The sequence below is a fragment of the Tyto alba genome, unplaced genomic scaffold (assembly GCF_018691265.1).
Source record: "Tyto alba isolate M040663 unplaced genomic scaffold, T.alba_DEE_v4.0 Super-Scaffold_7, whole genome shotgun sequence".
NCBI classification, from domain to species: Eukaryota; Metazoa; Chordata; class Aves; order Strigiformes; family Tytonidae; genus Tyto; species Tyto alba.
The window spans coordinates 28,970,905-28,988,365 of NW_024881328.1; the positions used below are offsets into that span (position 1 = coordinate 28,970,905).

General features: G+C 40.0%; 1 protein-coding gene across 3 annotated transcripts in view; it reads left to right on the forward strand.

Annotated features, from left to right (window-relative positions):
* Positions 1–474: 474 nt before the first annotated feature.
* Positions 475–17,461, forward strand: part of PARD3B (par-3 family cell polarity regulator beta) — a 432,753-nt gene continuing 415,766 nt past the window's right edge. For all 3 annotated transcript variants that reach the window (XM_042783978.1, XM_042783979.1, XM_042783980.1), the window contains exon 1: positions 475–695. In XM_042783978.1, coding sequence (XP_042639912.1) covers positions 576–695 — 120 coding nt within the window. In that variant the 5' untranslated portion in view covers positions 475–575. The remainder of the gene's footprint in view (positions 696–17,461) is intronic.

Below are 17,461 nucleotides of genomic sequence, written 5' to 3' on the forward strand. Positions count from 1 at the left end.
GCGGCGTGCGCGCCCCGCCCTGCACACCGCGGGGTGGGTGCGGCGGGCACCTGTCCCTAAGGCTGCGCAGGGCGGGTGCAGAGCCGCCCCACTCCGCACGGCGTGGGCTACGCGAGGCGGCCCGCGGCGCTCTGACCCACGGGGCGCCGCGGCCCCTTTAAGCCCGGCGCGCCGCGGCCTGCCCGGCGCTGCCGTGCCCCGGGCGCCCTCCGCCGCCCCGCCGCAGCCCCCCCGCCCAGCGGGGCCGGCCCGGCCCGGCCCGCGCCTCCCCGGAGAGCCGGGCGGGGAGGGGCGGGCACAGCGGCCCGTGGCGGCGGAAGGAGGCCGCGGCCTCGCTGCCGGCGCTGCCTGTGTGCGGCGCGGCGCGGCGCAGCCCCCGGCGCTCGGCGCGCACCTGCCGGCCCGCCCCCGCGGGGCCGCGGACACGCACCTGCCGCCGCCGCCGGGGCCCCCGCACCTGCACCGCCCCCCCATCCCCCGGCCGGGCCGGGCCGGGCCGCGCTGCGCGGCGGCGGGCGCCGTTTGTCGGCGGGCAGGGCAGGGCAGGGCAGGGCAGGGCATGGCGGTCCGCTGAGATGAAAGTGACGGTGTGCTTCGGGCGGACGGGGATCGTGGTGCCCTGCAAGGACGGGCAGCTCCGCGTGCGGGACCTGACCCAGCAGGCCCTGCAGCGCTACCGCAAGGCCCAGGAGAAGGTGAGGGCGTGGGCCCGCGGCGGCCGGGCCGGGCCGGGCCGGGCGGGGAGCCGGCCTGCGGGGCGAGGGGCGGCGGGAGAGGGCCGGAGGCCCGGGGGGGAGGCCCGGGGGCGGGCGGGGGTCGGTTCACGGCCGGCGGCGGGGCTGGGGGCTGGACTGAGGGGGCGCCGGCGGCGCGGGGGGGTGGGGTGGGCTGCCAGGCCCCGCGACCGTGGGGCCCACGGGGCACGGTCCTGCTGGCGTCCGTCTCGCGTGGGCCCATGCTGTGGATTCCCCCCCCCCCCCCCCGACTGATACTGTGTGTGAACAGCTGATGCTGGCAGGCTGGGAGCGTGTGCCGCTCGGTTAACAATCTAGCGGGGCTGGTTTTACATGATTTAAAGTTTCTTACGGTGTTGCTGCGTGTGTTGACTAACGAACTTGAGACAGATACAAACATAACTTACATTATTTCCATTAACGCTTGTGTTTTCTGGCATCAGCTGCTCTGTGTGGTGCTATCTGCATGGGTAGATGACTTCCTTTACGTGAAAGGAGCTCGAGTTTTTCTTGGTTTGTACCTAATTGAGCATAAAAATACTTTTTTCCTTTTCCTCCAAGAGGCAGGTGCTGAAGGCTAATGGGATACTGTTTAATATTGATGAAAGGCCTAGTGTTGCAAATACTTCTTTGTGAAAGAGATTTCAGTTACAAGCCCTGAATTAAGGGCTTGCGGGATTGTCCATCTTCCTAAAACATTGGAATAAGTAGAAGAAGTACAGCCAGCAGTTTATGGGATGTTTTGTGCCCTGTGCTGGTTTCTGTGCCCAATCAGATGTTTGCTATCCTGAGTGCAAAACTGGAAGTAAAGTTCTTGTACTTCCTGGTTTATTTTGAGATAAACTTGCTACTGATATGTTAAATCCTTCACAACCAGCTGAGACTGCTCTGTGGTAGAGATTACAGTAGTCACCAGCTCAGTGGTAGAGATTATAGTAGTCACCATGTCAGTCTTTCTGAGCAAGTGTTGTGCTTTCCTGCCTTAAGATACGTAGGGCTTGACAAATACTATGTATGAAAAATCTTTTTCCTAATGAATCTTGCATGTGTGTAATAACTGCAGAATGTTTATAGAATTCCTGGTGCTGTTACAGCCAACAGTCAGTGAGCTCTTTTGCAGTGAAGTATGGTTCAGAGTACCAAAACAGATATATGGGCTCTGTTCAAGAGTGGGGTTTATCAGAAACAAAATTACTTTCTGCTGAGTTGAACTTAAATTTAAAATTTGATTTCAGCTTTGATTTGTGCCTGTGATGACATTGGAATTAGTTTCATGATGATGGCTGAAAGGTGGCCTACAAAGCTTTTACATAAAATCAAATGTCCCTCCTTATTTATTTATTTTTTCTGATTCCTTTAGAAAGGAGTAGAAGAATGTCAGCGTTTCTGGGTAAGGCCCTGACTGTTCTAGAAGGCTCAATAAGCAATTTATAGGAGAGAAATTCCAACAGCATGTGAAAGGTTCAGATAAATGCCAGACATTCAAGATGTACAACAGTCCAAATAGCTTCTCATGATTTTGTATCCAATTTGCTATTTAGGTCATATTTAAAGAAAATTATTTTTATGCTAAGCAGTGATCTATGCTCCCTTCAGTGTGAAGTCAGAACCATCCAGCCTTCTCTATAGGACAGTCAGAGGCTGTTCATATTTCTGACCCTGTATTTCTTGCCTTTGCAAATAAAACTTTTTTCCTGGCTATTTCCTTATTAGAAGTGTTGAGTTCCCTGTTCTACATCGTAGATGGACAAAGCGGATGCAGGCCAGTTTGTTCAAAAATTGCTGATCATCTTGAGTAACGGTGATTCAGAGCTTGTGCAAGGACGTGTAAAGAGACAGTGCAGGGAGCAGCCTAAGGACCTGAAAAATGCAGAACAGGTTTTCATTCAAGTCAATAAAGAAAGCTTTGACTACTGCACCCTCTCTTCCCCCTGTTCACTGGAAATTTAAATGGTTCTCTTGCAGTGCTTTGATTAGTTAGTTTTCAGTCTACATGATTTGCAGTGAAACGAACCGAGAAGATAATAGATAACTTTCCTTTTATCCTGACAAGGATCATTTGGAGTTAGTGCTCTTTCCTTAAGGAAAATTTGGGGCTGGTAAAATAGATCATGCAGAAATCACAAACAATGAATTTCATTACATTGTGGAGAATTTTTGTCCAATCTAACAGGGATGGATTGGGTGTTTTGCCATTTTACTTCTATTGGCTCTTTCTAAAATTAACTTTCTTTACAACAATATAGGATCTTACAAAGAATGGGATTATTTTAAGACAATCAGCAGCTAAAATATGCTGTAAGGTGTAGGCATGTAAACAGGTTTATGTTGAAGATAACTGAAGATTTGTTTTTCTTTTCAAAATATTTAGAATGTTTGGAATACTTCCTGTGGCAGAATGCTGCTGTTTCTGCTGGCACGTTGTGTTCTTTATGTAATTCTTTTTCAAGTGTTAGAATCTTTTAAAAGAACAAAGTGGAAAATGGCATTGTTGAAGTGCCTTAAGTATTTGGAGAAGGCAGGAAAATTGATACAAAGAATATATTTAATAGTTGTAGAATGGAAAATGAAAAAGGTAGCTAAGATACAAGATTTAGGAAATTTTTATTAGATATGGTACTGTCGAATACCACAAAAATGTGTGAGGTGCAGTGTATTTTGAGGGTTGTTCTGGAAGCCTCATTCTACTATTATCCTGCAGTCACTTGTCTGGTAAGGGGAAAGATACGAGGTTAGAATATTAATTCATGTGTATTGTAAAACACTTGAATTTCTGTGTATAAAAATAACAAAATTTTCAATTGGTTTAAAGTACTGGGCACTTCTAGAGGAAAGTTGATGCAGTAAATTACTAGGTCTCTCATTTCTGTGAGACTTTTGGTAAACAGCTGAGAACTCTGCAGGCAGTTGCCAATTGTAGCCTGCTGTGCTTTCTTAGCAAGTTTGATTTGGTTTCTTAGCTGGTCAGCAATGGCAGGATTTGGTCATGAAGGGCTAGTTGCTCAGTTAACTGAAAATACTGGTCCAGTTTCAACTGAAAAAATCAGGCAGTGATTATTTTTCGATGGTACTGAGTTTAGCAGTGGGTTTTAGAGGTACTGCTGCAGTTCTGAATGGGCAGATCTTGTCTGATTCACTGGAGGATACACAAACTATTGTCTACATTACAGTATAAATGAAGATTTCTGTGCTCTGGGATTTCATGATTTGAATAGTCTTAGGTGCTTAAGAAAACATTTTGTTGATGAGCTGCTTTGTGACAACTGTAAATACATTTTCAGGGAATTAACTGTCATCGTAACTTGTGTTTCAGTAAAATGAAGTTTGGTGGAACTTGTTTGTGACTCACAATCTACTTTTGTTGCTGTTTAGTAATGTGTGTGTTAAGGCTTTCTGCTGACAGGTAGATACAGTAAGATTAATGAGTCCCTATTGTCAGCCCAGTCCCTTAGTATTTCTTGTAACTTGGTATTTTTGGTGCCTTGGGGAGCACTTGCATGTCATCTGTTGTATTTAGGATTCTTTGCTTGAGTGAGAGCAGATGTACTGCCAAATACTTGAGTTGCTGTGCCTGTTGTTACTGTGTTTGCTTCTCTGTGGCTATAAGGCATAGCCTTTGTATGCAAGACAAGGTACTTCGTTGACTGTTTTCCAGTGAATTGTGAGACCTTTTGTTTGGTTGTGTTTTGTTTTTGTTTTTTTTTTTTTTTTTTTTTTTGTTTTGTTTTTTTTTTTTTTTTTTTTCCCTGAGTATGTGGGTGAGAGAGGGAGAAAGAGGGGTTCTGGGCCATCATGGAAGGGTTCCATATGCTCTTGTGCCGCTGCCTGGTTCTGCATGGCCCTGTTGAAAGCAATTCCTCAATGCATATGGGGCTAAATGCATTCAAGATAAATGCACCATGGCGCTCATACTTCTCCCCTTCAAAATGTCACCCCCCTCATGTAGGAGGCAGTACTTGAATTACCAGATTTGTAGTGAAGCCCTTGGTTCAGCTGGAGATGCTAGTTTGCTAGCTCAAAGGCCTTTAATGCTGTTGGTACAGAAAATGATGTACGCCGAGGGAAAAGAATGGCTATGAGACTAGCAAGTGAAATCCACGATGACTTTTGTTTAAGCTGCAGTGAAACTTTTCCCAAGAAAATTTATAAAAAACATCTTGCTGCTCCAGATGTTCTTTATCTCTCTGGAGGAGCCAGAGATGGGGAAGTGGTGTTTATCATCTGTGTATTGATTTACTGATGTTTGCATGCATGGCACTTACCTAGATGACTTGATTGATGTGACTACTTTGGCTGTCTGAAGTCATGCTCATAGAAGCCAGTTGAATGAATGGGATATGGAAGCCATGTAGCAAAATTAATAAGCACTGCAATTTGTCGTTTAAATATCAGTTTAAATTTGTCATTTTAAGCACAGTTAAATTATTGAGTGGCTCACTTTCACAGCCTTTGTGGGCTTCCCTTTGGGAATGCTGACACAATCAAATATTAGTTGAACTATCTTACAGGGACTCGATCTCCAGTTGTTACAGGCTCTGGCATGTGTGTTTCCACGATGAGAAAGTACAGAAGCCAGTGGTTGATTCTGGAATGGTAATGATAATTTTGATTGGCAGTCAGACTGAGTAGGAAGCTATAATGTAGTGACTAAGTTGATTCAAGAATGGTGCGTTTTTGATTAGAGCGAAACTAGTGGGTTGTTTTGGTATTGGCAATCTTCCTCAAATTAGATGCATTTAAAGAGCTAATGCTGCAGGTTGACTGTCTATATCATTTTCTGATTCCTACTAATAAAATGCTTTTCCCTTTTCTTCCTGTTCTTGTTTGCCCCGCAACGTGACAATTAGTTTTCTGGAAATATGTGTTGCTGTTGTAAATCAGCCAGCAAGCAGAAGGAGTACTAAATGTTCTTGTAGTTTCTCTAAAAACATTGGGGGTAGGGAAAATGACAATTTATTTTGACTCAACTCTATGCTTACAAAAAATGTTTGCAAAAACATAACAGATTTCTTCAGAATATATATGTGTAAAGTTTTGAAAGAAATCCCTTGCTGTGAACATTTTTCTCTTTTGGGCAAATCATAAGTATTTAGTCCTTTATAAAGACAAAGTAATACAGTTTTATTTGTGTGGCACTTTTGCCTTGGACCTGATTTCTACTGTGTGGTGGTTTTTTTGTTTCGTTTTTCCTATTCCAGTTTGTTTATTTTATGCTCTAATAGGGAAGGGGCTAATCCATAATCATTGTTTTACCAAAACTATTATAAGATCTGCTTTTAAGTACTTTTTTGCTATGAAATGTTTATCTATTCATTCTCATATTTGTCACAGTATTGCTCAATCATTTGTAGTATGTTAGCAAGCTTTTAGATTGTCTTAGAAACTGATGTATTTCAAGGAGCTTGATTATCATTTCTGCATTCAGCCATCAGATTTGTCCACTGTGATATACTAAAAAAGGAGAATATAACATGATACACTGCTTTTCCAATGCTGTTGCATGAGTTTATGGGTAACTGACTTGTATATAGGAAGACAGGCTATGTAAGTAGGGGGAGTAAAGAGAAGGGAAGGAGACAAACGATTTACAAAACTATATGTAAAACAAACTCTGTTATTGACTTAATAACACTGGTGGTGATATTTCATTGAGACTGGAAATAGCTTTCAAGTGGCAGAAATTTGGGTCTCTTCAGGATCACTGTAAAAGTGAACCTGAAAAGTTGAGAGTTAAAGTGCCTGCTTTTTTATGACTTTTGCATAAAATGTCTGTTGCTGTGCTGCATGGTAGCCACTAGAGATTTTGGGAGATTTCCAGTCTCCCTTTCTCTTTCTAACAGTTGTTTATAATACAAACAGAAAAACTGCCATTGGACTTAGTCAGACTCATCATACAAAATGTCTTAAAGGACATTATGTATTTAAATAACCTTTTTTTTTTGATCCCTTTGTTCTTTTTAAGGAGTATGTCCAGGAACTTGGGCTTCTGGCTTAATATTAGGTTACCTGATGTTAATGTGTTTCAGGGGAGCTCAGGTGAAGGGTAGAGATGGATAAAGCTGGTGGAAATTTAGTAGGCAAAATGAGAATAACTCATCCTGGAAATACTACACGTCAGACTTCAGTGTATGTGATAATATTGAGTTTACATTTTTGTCTCCCAGATCATATTTATCAAGTTCTGAACACTATTCTGTTATCACTGGAGAGACAGCAAAGATTTTGTAGTAACTTAGTGCTAAAACAGCCACAGAAGGAAACCACTGAAGAGCAGCGTGGAGTTGTCAGTAGTGACTGCTTCCTATTGCTCTTTGTCCAGTTGAAGATGAACTCCAAGTAGTCATGTATGAATTTGTGAAGAATGAATTTAAACCCCCAATAGTATTTTCTGTGTATTTATTTCCAGCTTGAGAATCACCATGTAGTATAGTAGTCTTAATAAAAAATTCCTTCTGGCATAGGATGGAACTAGGAGGTGCTTTTGCTTGCTGCATAAAATGCAGCTTTAATATATTTTTTCTAAGTATTTGAAAATGGAGGGTTGTGTTTTGTTGGTATTTCCTTAAAAACTTAATGCTTTTGTTTTTAACAGATACAGTTATTTGGGAATAATAGTTCATGTTATGTGTCTATACTTTCCTCCTTACTTGTTCAGTATGATAGGTCAGTTGAATTACACCATACTGTGCAGAATCTCGCATCCTGCTACTGAAGCAGCAGATTTCCTCCCCCATTGAGCAGAACATTCTTTAGTCTTTCCTAATGATGCTAATGTCATAACTGCAGCTTTCCTAGCTGTGAAGACCTATTGCTTCATTATTTAAAAACTCCCTCTAGCCCAATATTAAGATGCTTGTGTTTCATCCTTAATTAATATGATAATGATAAAGGTCTGGAGCAATTAGTATTGTTGAAGGCAGATTCTGCTTTGTATTTTTTGTATTTCTTTCTTGAGTCTTGCTTATACATAAAGATACACCCGTTTTATGTCAGGGAACTGACTAAACATAAATGATAGGCTTATGTGAACGACTTGTTGATAGAAATGGACTTCTAAATTCTGCTGGCCAGATAGTGCCCTGCATACATGGGTGAACTGAGAAAGCTGCTTCATATGAAAGATTTAGAAAATCAGCATGTTACAAGAACTTTTAGAGAAAAAGTCTATGCAGTACTTGGGTAGTATCTTCCTTAATAAAAGCATTTTTTGTTCCCCTCAGGTTATATGCTGTTGTGGTAATTCTGTAAGTCTTATCATCAGTACTTTATTTCTTACATAGGATTACTTCAGTAACTTACTTGTAAAGAAAACTTAGTGTTATAAGAAATTACTGATTGCACTGGATAGGGCTTTTTTTTTTTTTTGTTTGACTGTTATCCTCACTTTAAAGAGGAGATAAGTACAACTTGATTCTGTAAATGTTTTTTTTTCTTATGCCTAGTGACTGTGCTATAGACACCTCCATTAAGTGAACTGCTGTAATGTTTTAATGTCGTCAAAATCTATCTTGCTTTCCAGTGTAAACCTGTAATTTTTATGCCACTAGTACCTCCATTCAGAACTGATGACTTTGCTTTGTTGTGGCAGGTGCCATAGCACTACTCCAGTGCTTAGATGTGCTCTGGGGAATGCTCCTGAATGGGGAGGTTTAGACAAGCTGCTCGTTGGTTTCATGAGGATGCACCGCCAGCAGTTGTTGCCGCAGTGAGACCTCTTACTTCAGTGCTTTTCTTTATTGGTTATTACATGTATGAAAAAGAAAACTACAGAATGCTTGAATGAACATGCTTCTTACAGCTGGCAGTAAGGATACCATTTGTATGAATGGTAGATAGGAAGATGAATGATTGTAGCCTAACAAAGACTGGTATTTGGAATCACAGAATTCAGTCTAATGGGTAGAGACCAACAGCTGGCTCTGGGTGCTTTTTTTTTTTTTTTTTTCTGGCTAGGGATTTGACTTCAAACATGAGGCTACATTGAGCCAAATGGTTTTTGCAGTACAGCTTATCTGGTAGGATGTTTTCCAGATTCCCAATAAAATAGTAGCTATTGGTGAATCTTAACATGCACCCTCCCTATAATTTTCCTTTACAAAAATGCAGTAATTTCTCAATCAGTAGAAGGAAATGGATTGCTTAGACTAACGGAGAATTTGATACAATCTAAAGAACCTCTGGGACCTGCACTGGTGGAAAATTGCGTGGCTGTATTTTTTAATCAGTTTCTGTGTTCATCTCTCTTCCCGAAAACCTTAGAAGATTGCTATAGAAGATACTGTCTCGTTCTCATCAATCCATCAACAGTCAAGCTGATCTTTATTCACAAACCTGAGTATCTAAATTACAGATTTTCTGAGAGAAGAAAAAAATCACTTTATATAATAATCTATTTCTTTTAATTTGGGTGTCAGTGTACAGGTCAACTAAGAGTAGTTCCAGCTCCAAAGAGGTTAAAATCCAGGATGTTTCTATTTGGACCTTTGAAGGAGAGACAAGTCATAAATTCTAATGTGTTAATCCCCTATATGTGGTGGATTTATCCTGTGTCCAAGCTCTGGAATGGACCTTGAACACCCACCTGTAGACCATCCTACATCCGAGGATTATTTATTATAATATGGGCGTGGATTTATGCATTTTCATTACCTGTGAAGGGTAGTGGTAAAGTAGTTAGTGTTTTCATATTTCCCTAAAAGCTACCATTATGAGGTTCTGTCCTTCCAGTAAGTAGATGGATGATCTTCAGCTGCTCTAAGAAGGTGACTGGTTGAAAAGATACACATACCTGCTCTGCAGCTATTCTCTTGGCTGCTGTGTCTGTGGGGCAGGCAGACTTAAACACATCTTTATACATTTCAGTGATGTCCATATAGAGATAGTTCCTTATTTGTGCTTTTCCTCAAACTAGAAGTTTTGAGGGCATACAGTCTTTCCTGGACTTTTTTCTTTTTTTGATAGTCTTGTGGTGCTGGTTGTCATTAATGGTGATAAGGCCAGAATTTCATGTCGAGGGTTTGGGGTCTAATTCTACCACATTTCTATGTTTTAAGGAGTCTGCTACTGAATGTAGGTACCATACAGTTTCCATTCCTGAAGCTCAGGCATTTTTTGTTGAACACAGTTAGTGGCACAGTTGCCTGCTGTGACCTTTGCATAAACTGACTATGATAATTTTTTTTTAATAACCCTCTGTGGTACTCATTTGGTGATTAATTTGATGGATAGTATTTTGAGTGTTACAAAACTTTCCACTAACATTCTCAGCTTGCCAACTTTTTTATTTTTGAGCACAAGCCAGAAGTGAAACCAGACTGCAAACTTAAGGCTTAAGACTTTGCTGTTAGTTGAAGAGTTGGCTGTAGACTGATTTGGATACAGGCCTTTTGTAAGTGATGAGTTTTATGAATAAGGAAGATAGTATGTGACCTGGAAGTCAACTAATTTCTTCCTTCACAGCTTGTCAGAATTGCTTGTGCTGTCTAACCCAGCAACTCCTGCCTAGAGGTCAGTTGCAGAATCTTTCCTGTGGATCCCTGGTTGCGCAGCTATTGAAATTCTTGTTCTGCCAGTAGTAACCTTTTCTGTAAGGCTTTCTTAACTAGTGCAGTAGGGATTTTGATATAGGCTTCTCATCTCAGAATTTTTGTTGGATTTATCCTAGATGCTAAACACCACAAAGGTGGGACAGAAATACAGTAGTGTAGAAGTAGGGGAAGCAATAAGGCTACTTGTGACAGTGTGTCTGTAGCTCTTCTAAAACCAGAAGTAATTCAGGGCTTCTACAAATCTGATCAAGGTGAGGTTGCTGTTTTGCAGCAGTTTAGGCCTTGGAAGGCTTAGTCATACCTTTTCTTTTTCATGGGTACTAAGGCCTATGCAGTTGTGTAATGAAAACTGTTCTTCAGTCTATCCAGGACAAAACCCAAGTGGGTAACTTCCTCCGATCCTCTAGCCTGTGTCGTATTTTGTCATCAGTAAATTGGATGGTTGTACTGCATCTCACCTGTACATTTTTTTTTAACTGAAACAAGCTTCTGCTTTTAAAATAAATAATCTCGAAGTCTGCCATTCACTAAAGTTATTTATTTGAAGTTCTTATTAATTATCTTGCTTTTCACTTGAGCTGTTTACGTGAAAGCCTGTATGGAAACTAAAAGACATACAGGAAGTTTTTTTGCTGAGTAAAGACTTGAGAGGGCTTGCATTTAGAAAAAAAAAAAAATATTGGTATTTGTTAAGCTTGCAGGAGAAAATGAGGCAAATACGTGATTGTATCAGTCAAGTGTCTATATATTGTAAATACTATGAAAATGCAGTTTATCTCCAAACCATGTTCCTTCCACTCACATGGAGTTAAAAAGTTGTTAGATATAACAATGATTTTTACTAAGGTAAAACTTTTTTTTTTTCTAATAAATAAAATAATTGGCCACAGTAAGGGATTGTCAGCAATCTATTGGATGATTTTTACAAGCTGGTTTATCTCATACCAACAAAGGACTTATAAATTTGAGGAAATACCTGGTCTGCTCTAATGTGACAAACTTTACTTTGACTCATGGACTTAAATTGTATTTTCTTTAGGTTACACACTCTACTGAGAATTTCTATAGAAATTGTCTTTTCCTCTAAGCTGTTCCTCCTCCTTCCCCTTTGCATTCTGTAGGATAGGTTACAGCAGTATAGCAGTATAAAATTTATCATTTTTTTCAGAAGTCTGTTTCTAGCAGTTGCCTTATTTAACAAATATGGCATATGTTTTTTTAGTTGATGTTGGAAATTTGGCTGTCATCTTCTGCCTCTGGCACCTCTCAACCTCTTCTTTGTCTGCCCAAAGACTAGAAGATTGGAAAGGAGATTGCTCCCTTGAATTTAATCTTCCCATGTCTTGTGTGGGGTAGAAAGACTTGCTGAAATTTTTCAAGGACTGAAGGGAGTTAACATACTTGGCTTCCACAAAATTAGGCTCGTTTGAAAAACCTAGCTGCTGCCAATTCACAATTATTTTTCCCCTGCTGGCTGTAATGAATGTATTCTGAACAAATGTTTCAGGAGTTCCTGGCATTATGAGCTACAAAAACAAAACTCCCTGAAGAGCTGGAAACCTGAAATAGTTGTGTTGGGTAACAAAGAAGAGAAGGTTCATTGACTTTTTGACATTGTGCATAGAGAAAGACCAATGTTTGCATAGTGGTAGTCATGATGCAAGTGTTGTTTAGACTGCTGTGAAAAAGTAATATAGTTTGGTTTGCCTTTTTTTTTTTTTTTTTTTTTCCTGGGGATGGGGTGGGGTGTCAGGGGGAAAAGTAGTTGTTTGAGGGGGCTGAATCTAACAGTAGGGTCTGTCCTGTCAATGATAAATTATGACTCCTCTATGTTAGGCAAGAAGATTAGCACTCGAAAATCCAGAGAAGTCTTCTGTATTAATGTTTCAGGAACAGTTATTTGGATAGCTTTCATGTAGCTGCTGACTGATGGGAGATACTAACTTTACCTGAAAAACCCCCGTAGAAACCACTCCACTGGCTTTACAAATAGCAAAACTAAGAATTAATTTTTGCTCAAAATACTCAACTCAGAAATACTTGAAAGAACACTCATGGCCTGTGCATTTTGAATATATTACTTCTGAGGAGTTTTTCCTCCTTATGATTATTACTGTTGTATTCAATCCACTTATTTTTCAAAACTGTCAACAGAACAAAATTGATCTAAACTCTTATCGTTTTTACATACTTCCACTTCAAGTAATAATGATCAGATGGGAGTATGCTAGTGTTGACCCTTTAATCCTTGAGTCTGGAAACACATTGGTTTAGGCCATCTTCCATTTAAATTAGATTTTGTGTGTTGTGGGGGAGTAATTGTAGCAAGTCAGAAACTGAAAGGAGTAGGTGATTTGCTTTTGTACATGTAGTTTGCTTTTTCTTATTAGACCTTTCATGTAGTATTAAAAATGTAGTACTGAAGTTGGACTGTGACATCCTTCTCACTCTCATCGTTCCAAGTATCTGCTAGCTGTACTTGGAGTGTGTATTTTTTTCTTTTGCTGCAGCAATGTTCACTACCATTTAACTCTGAATAGAGGCTGAATACCTACTTCGGTTGTGCTTTTCTATAGATCGTGAATTTTGCAGTTATGTATGTTGCCATCATATTCTTTCTTATCTGGAAGAACAAAATATATATTCGTTGCTACCATGATTTTATTAAATAAGCCATACTCAAAGATACTAGGACAACACTAGGTAGGTCTCTCTCGGTAACTTCAGATGTTCCAAATGTAGCATACATCTGGCAGCATACACACATTGTTTGTCTTGGTATGACACAACCATCTTTTGAATTCAGCAAAAGTGGAGGAGTCTGGCTTATTGTTCATACTGCAGTTCATTAATGGATGTAGATATGAAATGAGCATCTCCCTAAATGGAAGTCTTGGTCAACCTCTGACTCTTGCCTTAAGGGTTTGAGAATAGACAATATGAAAAAAATACCAGCTTCTTTCCAGATGGCTGAATGCTTGATGTGTCTTTATGTTTAGCTGTCATTCAGATGTGAATGCTGTGGTGATTATAAGTGTCTTCCATTTTTCTGGTTTGAAATGATCTCTTTTATGCATTGTGTGTTTAGAGATTAACTGTTTGGCTTATCAATAGGGATTTTGGAGCAAAAAACCCCCCAACTTGATGGTATAGCAAAATCCAGGATGCTAGTGTTCGTAAGTGGACTTTACAGTACAGGTCTTGGCGCTACATAGCATGTTGCAGACTGTAATTGTTTTGAAATAGGTTGTAGTGGATTATTAACATTCTGCAAAATGTTGTTATTTTAGTTTTGAAACATGTGATAAGTTTTGTACTACTAGTTTTTGCTAGTGATAAAATGTTTTTCTTCAATGAGGGGAAGTTTGATAGAGGAGGCTTTGTGGGAAGGAGTTTCTCTTAATTGGGAAGAAAAAATCTAGATTTAGTTTTTAAACTGAGTGTGAACCATACTTTTTACATGATGGTTTTAGATAAATGTGAGTTAATACTCAAAGACACAAGCTACAATTTAATGATTAAACTGTTTAATACTGTTTTTACCTTGCTAAGGCTCACTTAATAAATTTTCAGGCTTTTTTCTTGTGTTGTTTTTTTTTTTGGAGCCTAACTTCATAGTTAATATAAGAGATACTTCTAATAATGTAGCCAAAGCTGTTGGAGGTTCTGTAGGAGGCCAAATCACTTACCTGATGTGAGCATTATACCAGCAAATTCTGATGTTATCATTTTTTCTATTAACTGACAATGGCTGTTTCCTTACTTAGCCATTTAAAAAAGAGAATCAACTGCTTCATTGCATGGGCTAGTTTCCTTTTTCATGCACCACACGCAGTGATAAAATTTAGAGAAAGTCGATCCAATTACGTTGCTCAAAAGCCTTCAGCATCTTGTGGCTGAACTGTCAGTGACCAGCTCTCTACCACTGTTTGTGTTATGTGAGTTGGGAAACTGAGATAGAATCACCTCTGCTAATGAGAAGGTAACATTACACTGGAAGTCCTATTGACAGTGCATTGTGATAAAGCATTCCTGTAACCTGATTAGCCTTGAGCATTTTTGTGAATAATGGCTATGTTATGTCCTATTTGCTGTAGGCATTTCCAGTAGGTCTTTGTTTAATTTTACAGTGAAATCTGACTTCTGTTGGTGCTTAAGCATTGCATAATATGTGAAGCCAATGTATGTGGATACAGTTGTGGAGCTCAAAGGGAATGAATGAGGCAGCTGACTGCAAAGTAAATGGGACTTGTCTGTATGAGTGATGGATGGCATTAAACTGCAAATGAAAAGGAAGGTTGTAGTGGCATCTCAGGGCTGTTGCAAAATATATTCAAATAGAGCATTTAATCAAGTTTGCTTACCAGCTGTTACTGCCATTTGAAGTTTCTTGTGGGGTTGTACTGACTGGATTAAAATTGTGTAAGGAAAGTTTCCATGTGTCCCTCCTGCAAGTTGTGGAAAGAAATAGCTGGTCAGAGAAAGTTGCCAGAAAACAGTAACTGTAACATGTGCCTCAGGTGTTATTTTTCCATATTTGAGCTGAGTGTGCTACTTAACCCATTGTCAGCTGTTTTGCAGTGACTTTCATTTTGTTTTGCAGCTTTCTCTTTTCCTTTAAATTTCTGAAGCTGTTCCTTCCCAATTCTTCTGTGATTCTATTTTTCTGAAGATACTTGGAAGAGCAGAAGACCAATCTTCCTGTGCTTCAGGATAAGGGGCAGGATGGGGGGAACCGTTCTGCACACTAGTGGTATTGAATTTCAATGAAAGCATGAATAACCTCATTCTCTTCTTTGTTGTCTTCTGTCTGGCCAAAATCTACTTTATGTCACGTGGTTAGGCATATAGCATGAAGCTTTGATCTGTTAATTCTGGCATGTTCCATATTTTTCAGCCAGGTAAAGGTGGAAGTGGATCTCTGGAGTGGGAGAATGGTCCATGTTTGGGTTTCATCCAGTTCCATCACTTAGCTCTACCAATATGATTAGAGGTAGAGGTCATTTGGGCTAGTCACCAGGTATATTTGCTGTATCTCAGAAGTCAGATACTAAAAATTATCAATATTGTACCATGATAATATAAATCTTATTAATATATAATTTCTCTTACATTTTGTGTTATAATTCCCACAGTGTTATATTATGTGGGTAAATATTTTTATTACTTTTTAAACTGTCTGTTCCTTTTATTTTGAACAATAGGAAGAACCAATGAAGCTGATTAATCTTTATGGAATTAGGCAGTGCTTGCCTGTATGTTGTGCCTTCAGAATGTTCTTGATGCAGTAATTTTTGCTACTGAGAAGTAAAGGGAGGAGGGAAGCTTTAATTTGGCATTTCATGTGAGAACAAAGTGGCCTGTAACACCTTCATCTAGTACAGACCTTGCTTCAACACATGTGTGATTGAAAATCCTTTATTTCCCTCCCTGTACATCCAATTCCTAGTTGATCTATTACTTTCTACCACCACCTTTTTTTTAAATGCCTTTTCCCTCTTTCTACTGTAGTGAACTTCTGCCTCAAGGGGACTCTGCTTACACCTTCAAATATTTCTAATGTTTTGGGTATTTAAAACTACCATGGCTGTCTCAGCATCTTTCAAGCACTGGGGCCTGCAGTTGTCCCTAATGGCTCTATCTTGGAGCACAGTGACCAAATCTACTGTGAAAGCTCCTGTATTTTCTCTGTCTTCTGAGTGAGGGGAAAAAGACCCCGGATGCCCCCATAATGCCCCTCTAAAGCGAGCAGTGACCTATAACTGCTAGTATGTTGTTGGACTGATTAGGAGACAGTTGATGAGGGTTGATATGGGAAGTGGCACCGGTGGGAATTGGTGCCATCACTGCAATGCACCAGCCTTGGAAGCATGAGAAAACAGTGGTGGTCTGTGGTCTGCCTGGCCTTACTAAAAGTGCAAGTCTGCCAACCGTCTGGCAAAATTCCTCCCCAGCCTCTGCTTGGTGGTTGATCCGTGCAGGAAATAGGATGGCACTGCAGCAGAGAAGTCCTGCTGTTTTCTGTGAAAGAAGTGAAATACTTCTATATGATCGAGGGAGGGGATTTTTTTCTTCCAAAAAAGAGGTAATGGCTTTCTATGTTTAATTAAAGATATACTTCTGTAATTTACTATGTTTTTTTCTTACTTGAGCTTTGTCTAAAGCTCAGCTTATGTTACAAAGTTTTACAGGATTTCAGCATACCTGATCTGCATCGTTTTACAGGCATTTGTATTCTGTTTTGTGGGAGTTTGGAGTCTGCTGTTACTCAATCACACATTTGAAACTTCCAGCTACTTCTGATAAGCAGTCCTGTGTCAGCTTCAAATACATTAATCACTTTATCAAAGGAAGGCACAAACAGTTGTAAGAAAAATAATCTTAGATAGTTTCTAGATGCAGGACTGAAGTGGTAGCTGCTCTTACTGTAGATGCTGAGCCATTTATCATTTTTTTATTCAAGATTTGGCATACTTCAGTGCTGAGTTTGTTGAATTTACAGCCAGCCTATGTTGTTATATGTAGCTGTATTGAATGGTTTGAATTTAAGGTATCTTCAGTTTTAGTTGGCAAAATAACAATGTTGTTCACTCACTTAACCTGGACTTTGCTTTAGTAGTCCTGTACACGTGCCTTTCTTATTTTCTTAAGCTTTTTTTCCCCTCATGTGAAAAATGGGTTGCAATTTGGTCTAGGTTTATAGTTCTGTGTGCTCACTTCAAGATGGATTTTAAGAAATCATGACTGTGGTCCGTCAACCCCACAGTGTTACCTTCAGATATCAAACAAAAAGCCAGAGTTAGTGCTAATTAATTACTTGCTAGGTGATGTAGTTGTGTAGCAGTTTGCTTATTAGCATAAAAATACTACTCTGAGTACTGTAGCTAATATATGAAATGGAGAACTTGGGATATGAAAGTTAACTCAACATTTTAATCTTTAACTTAGAGATGTTTTGTTCCGGACCTGTTGCGTTAACTTACATAGTGGTGAGTCTTTTGTGTTTCTACATTGCTGAAGCAATCTAGTCTAACGGGCTTGATGAGCTAAAGGATATTCTTGGTTTATAACTGCAGATCAGAATGCGTTCCTGCATTTGTATAGTTATCTTGGATTCAGAGCCTGGCATACAGTGCACTTCAGTTTCAACTGAGGCTCTAAGGGGAGTATTTTCTTAAT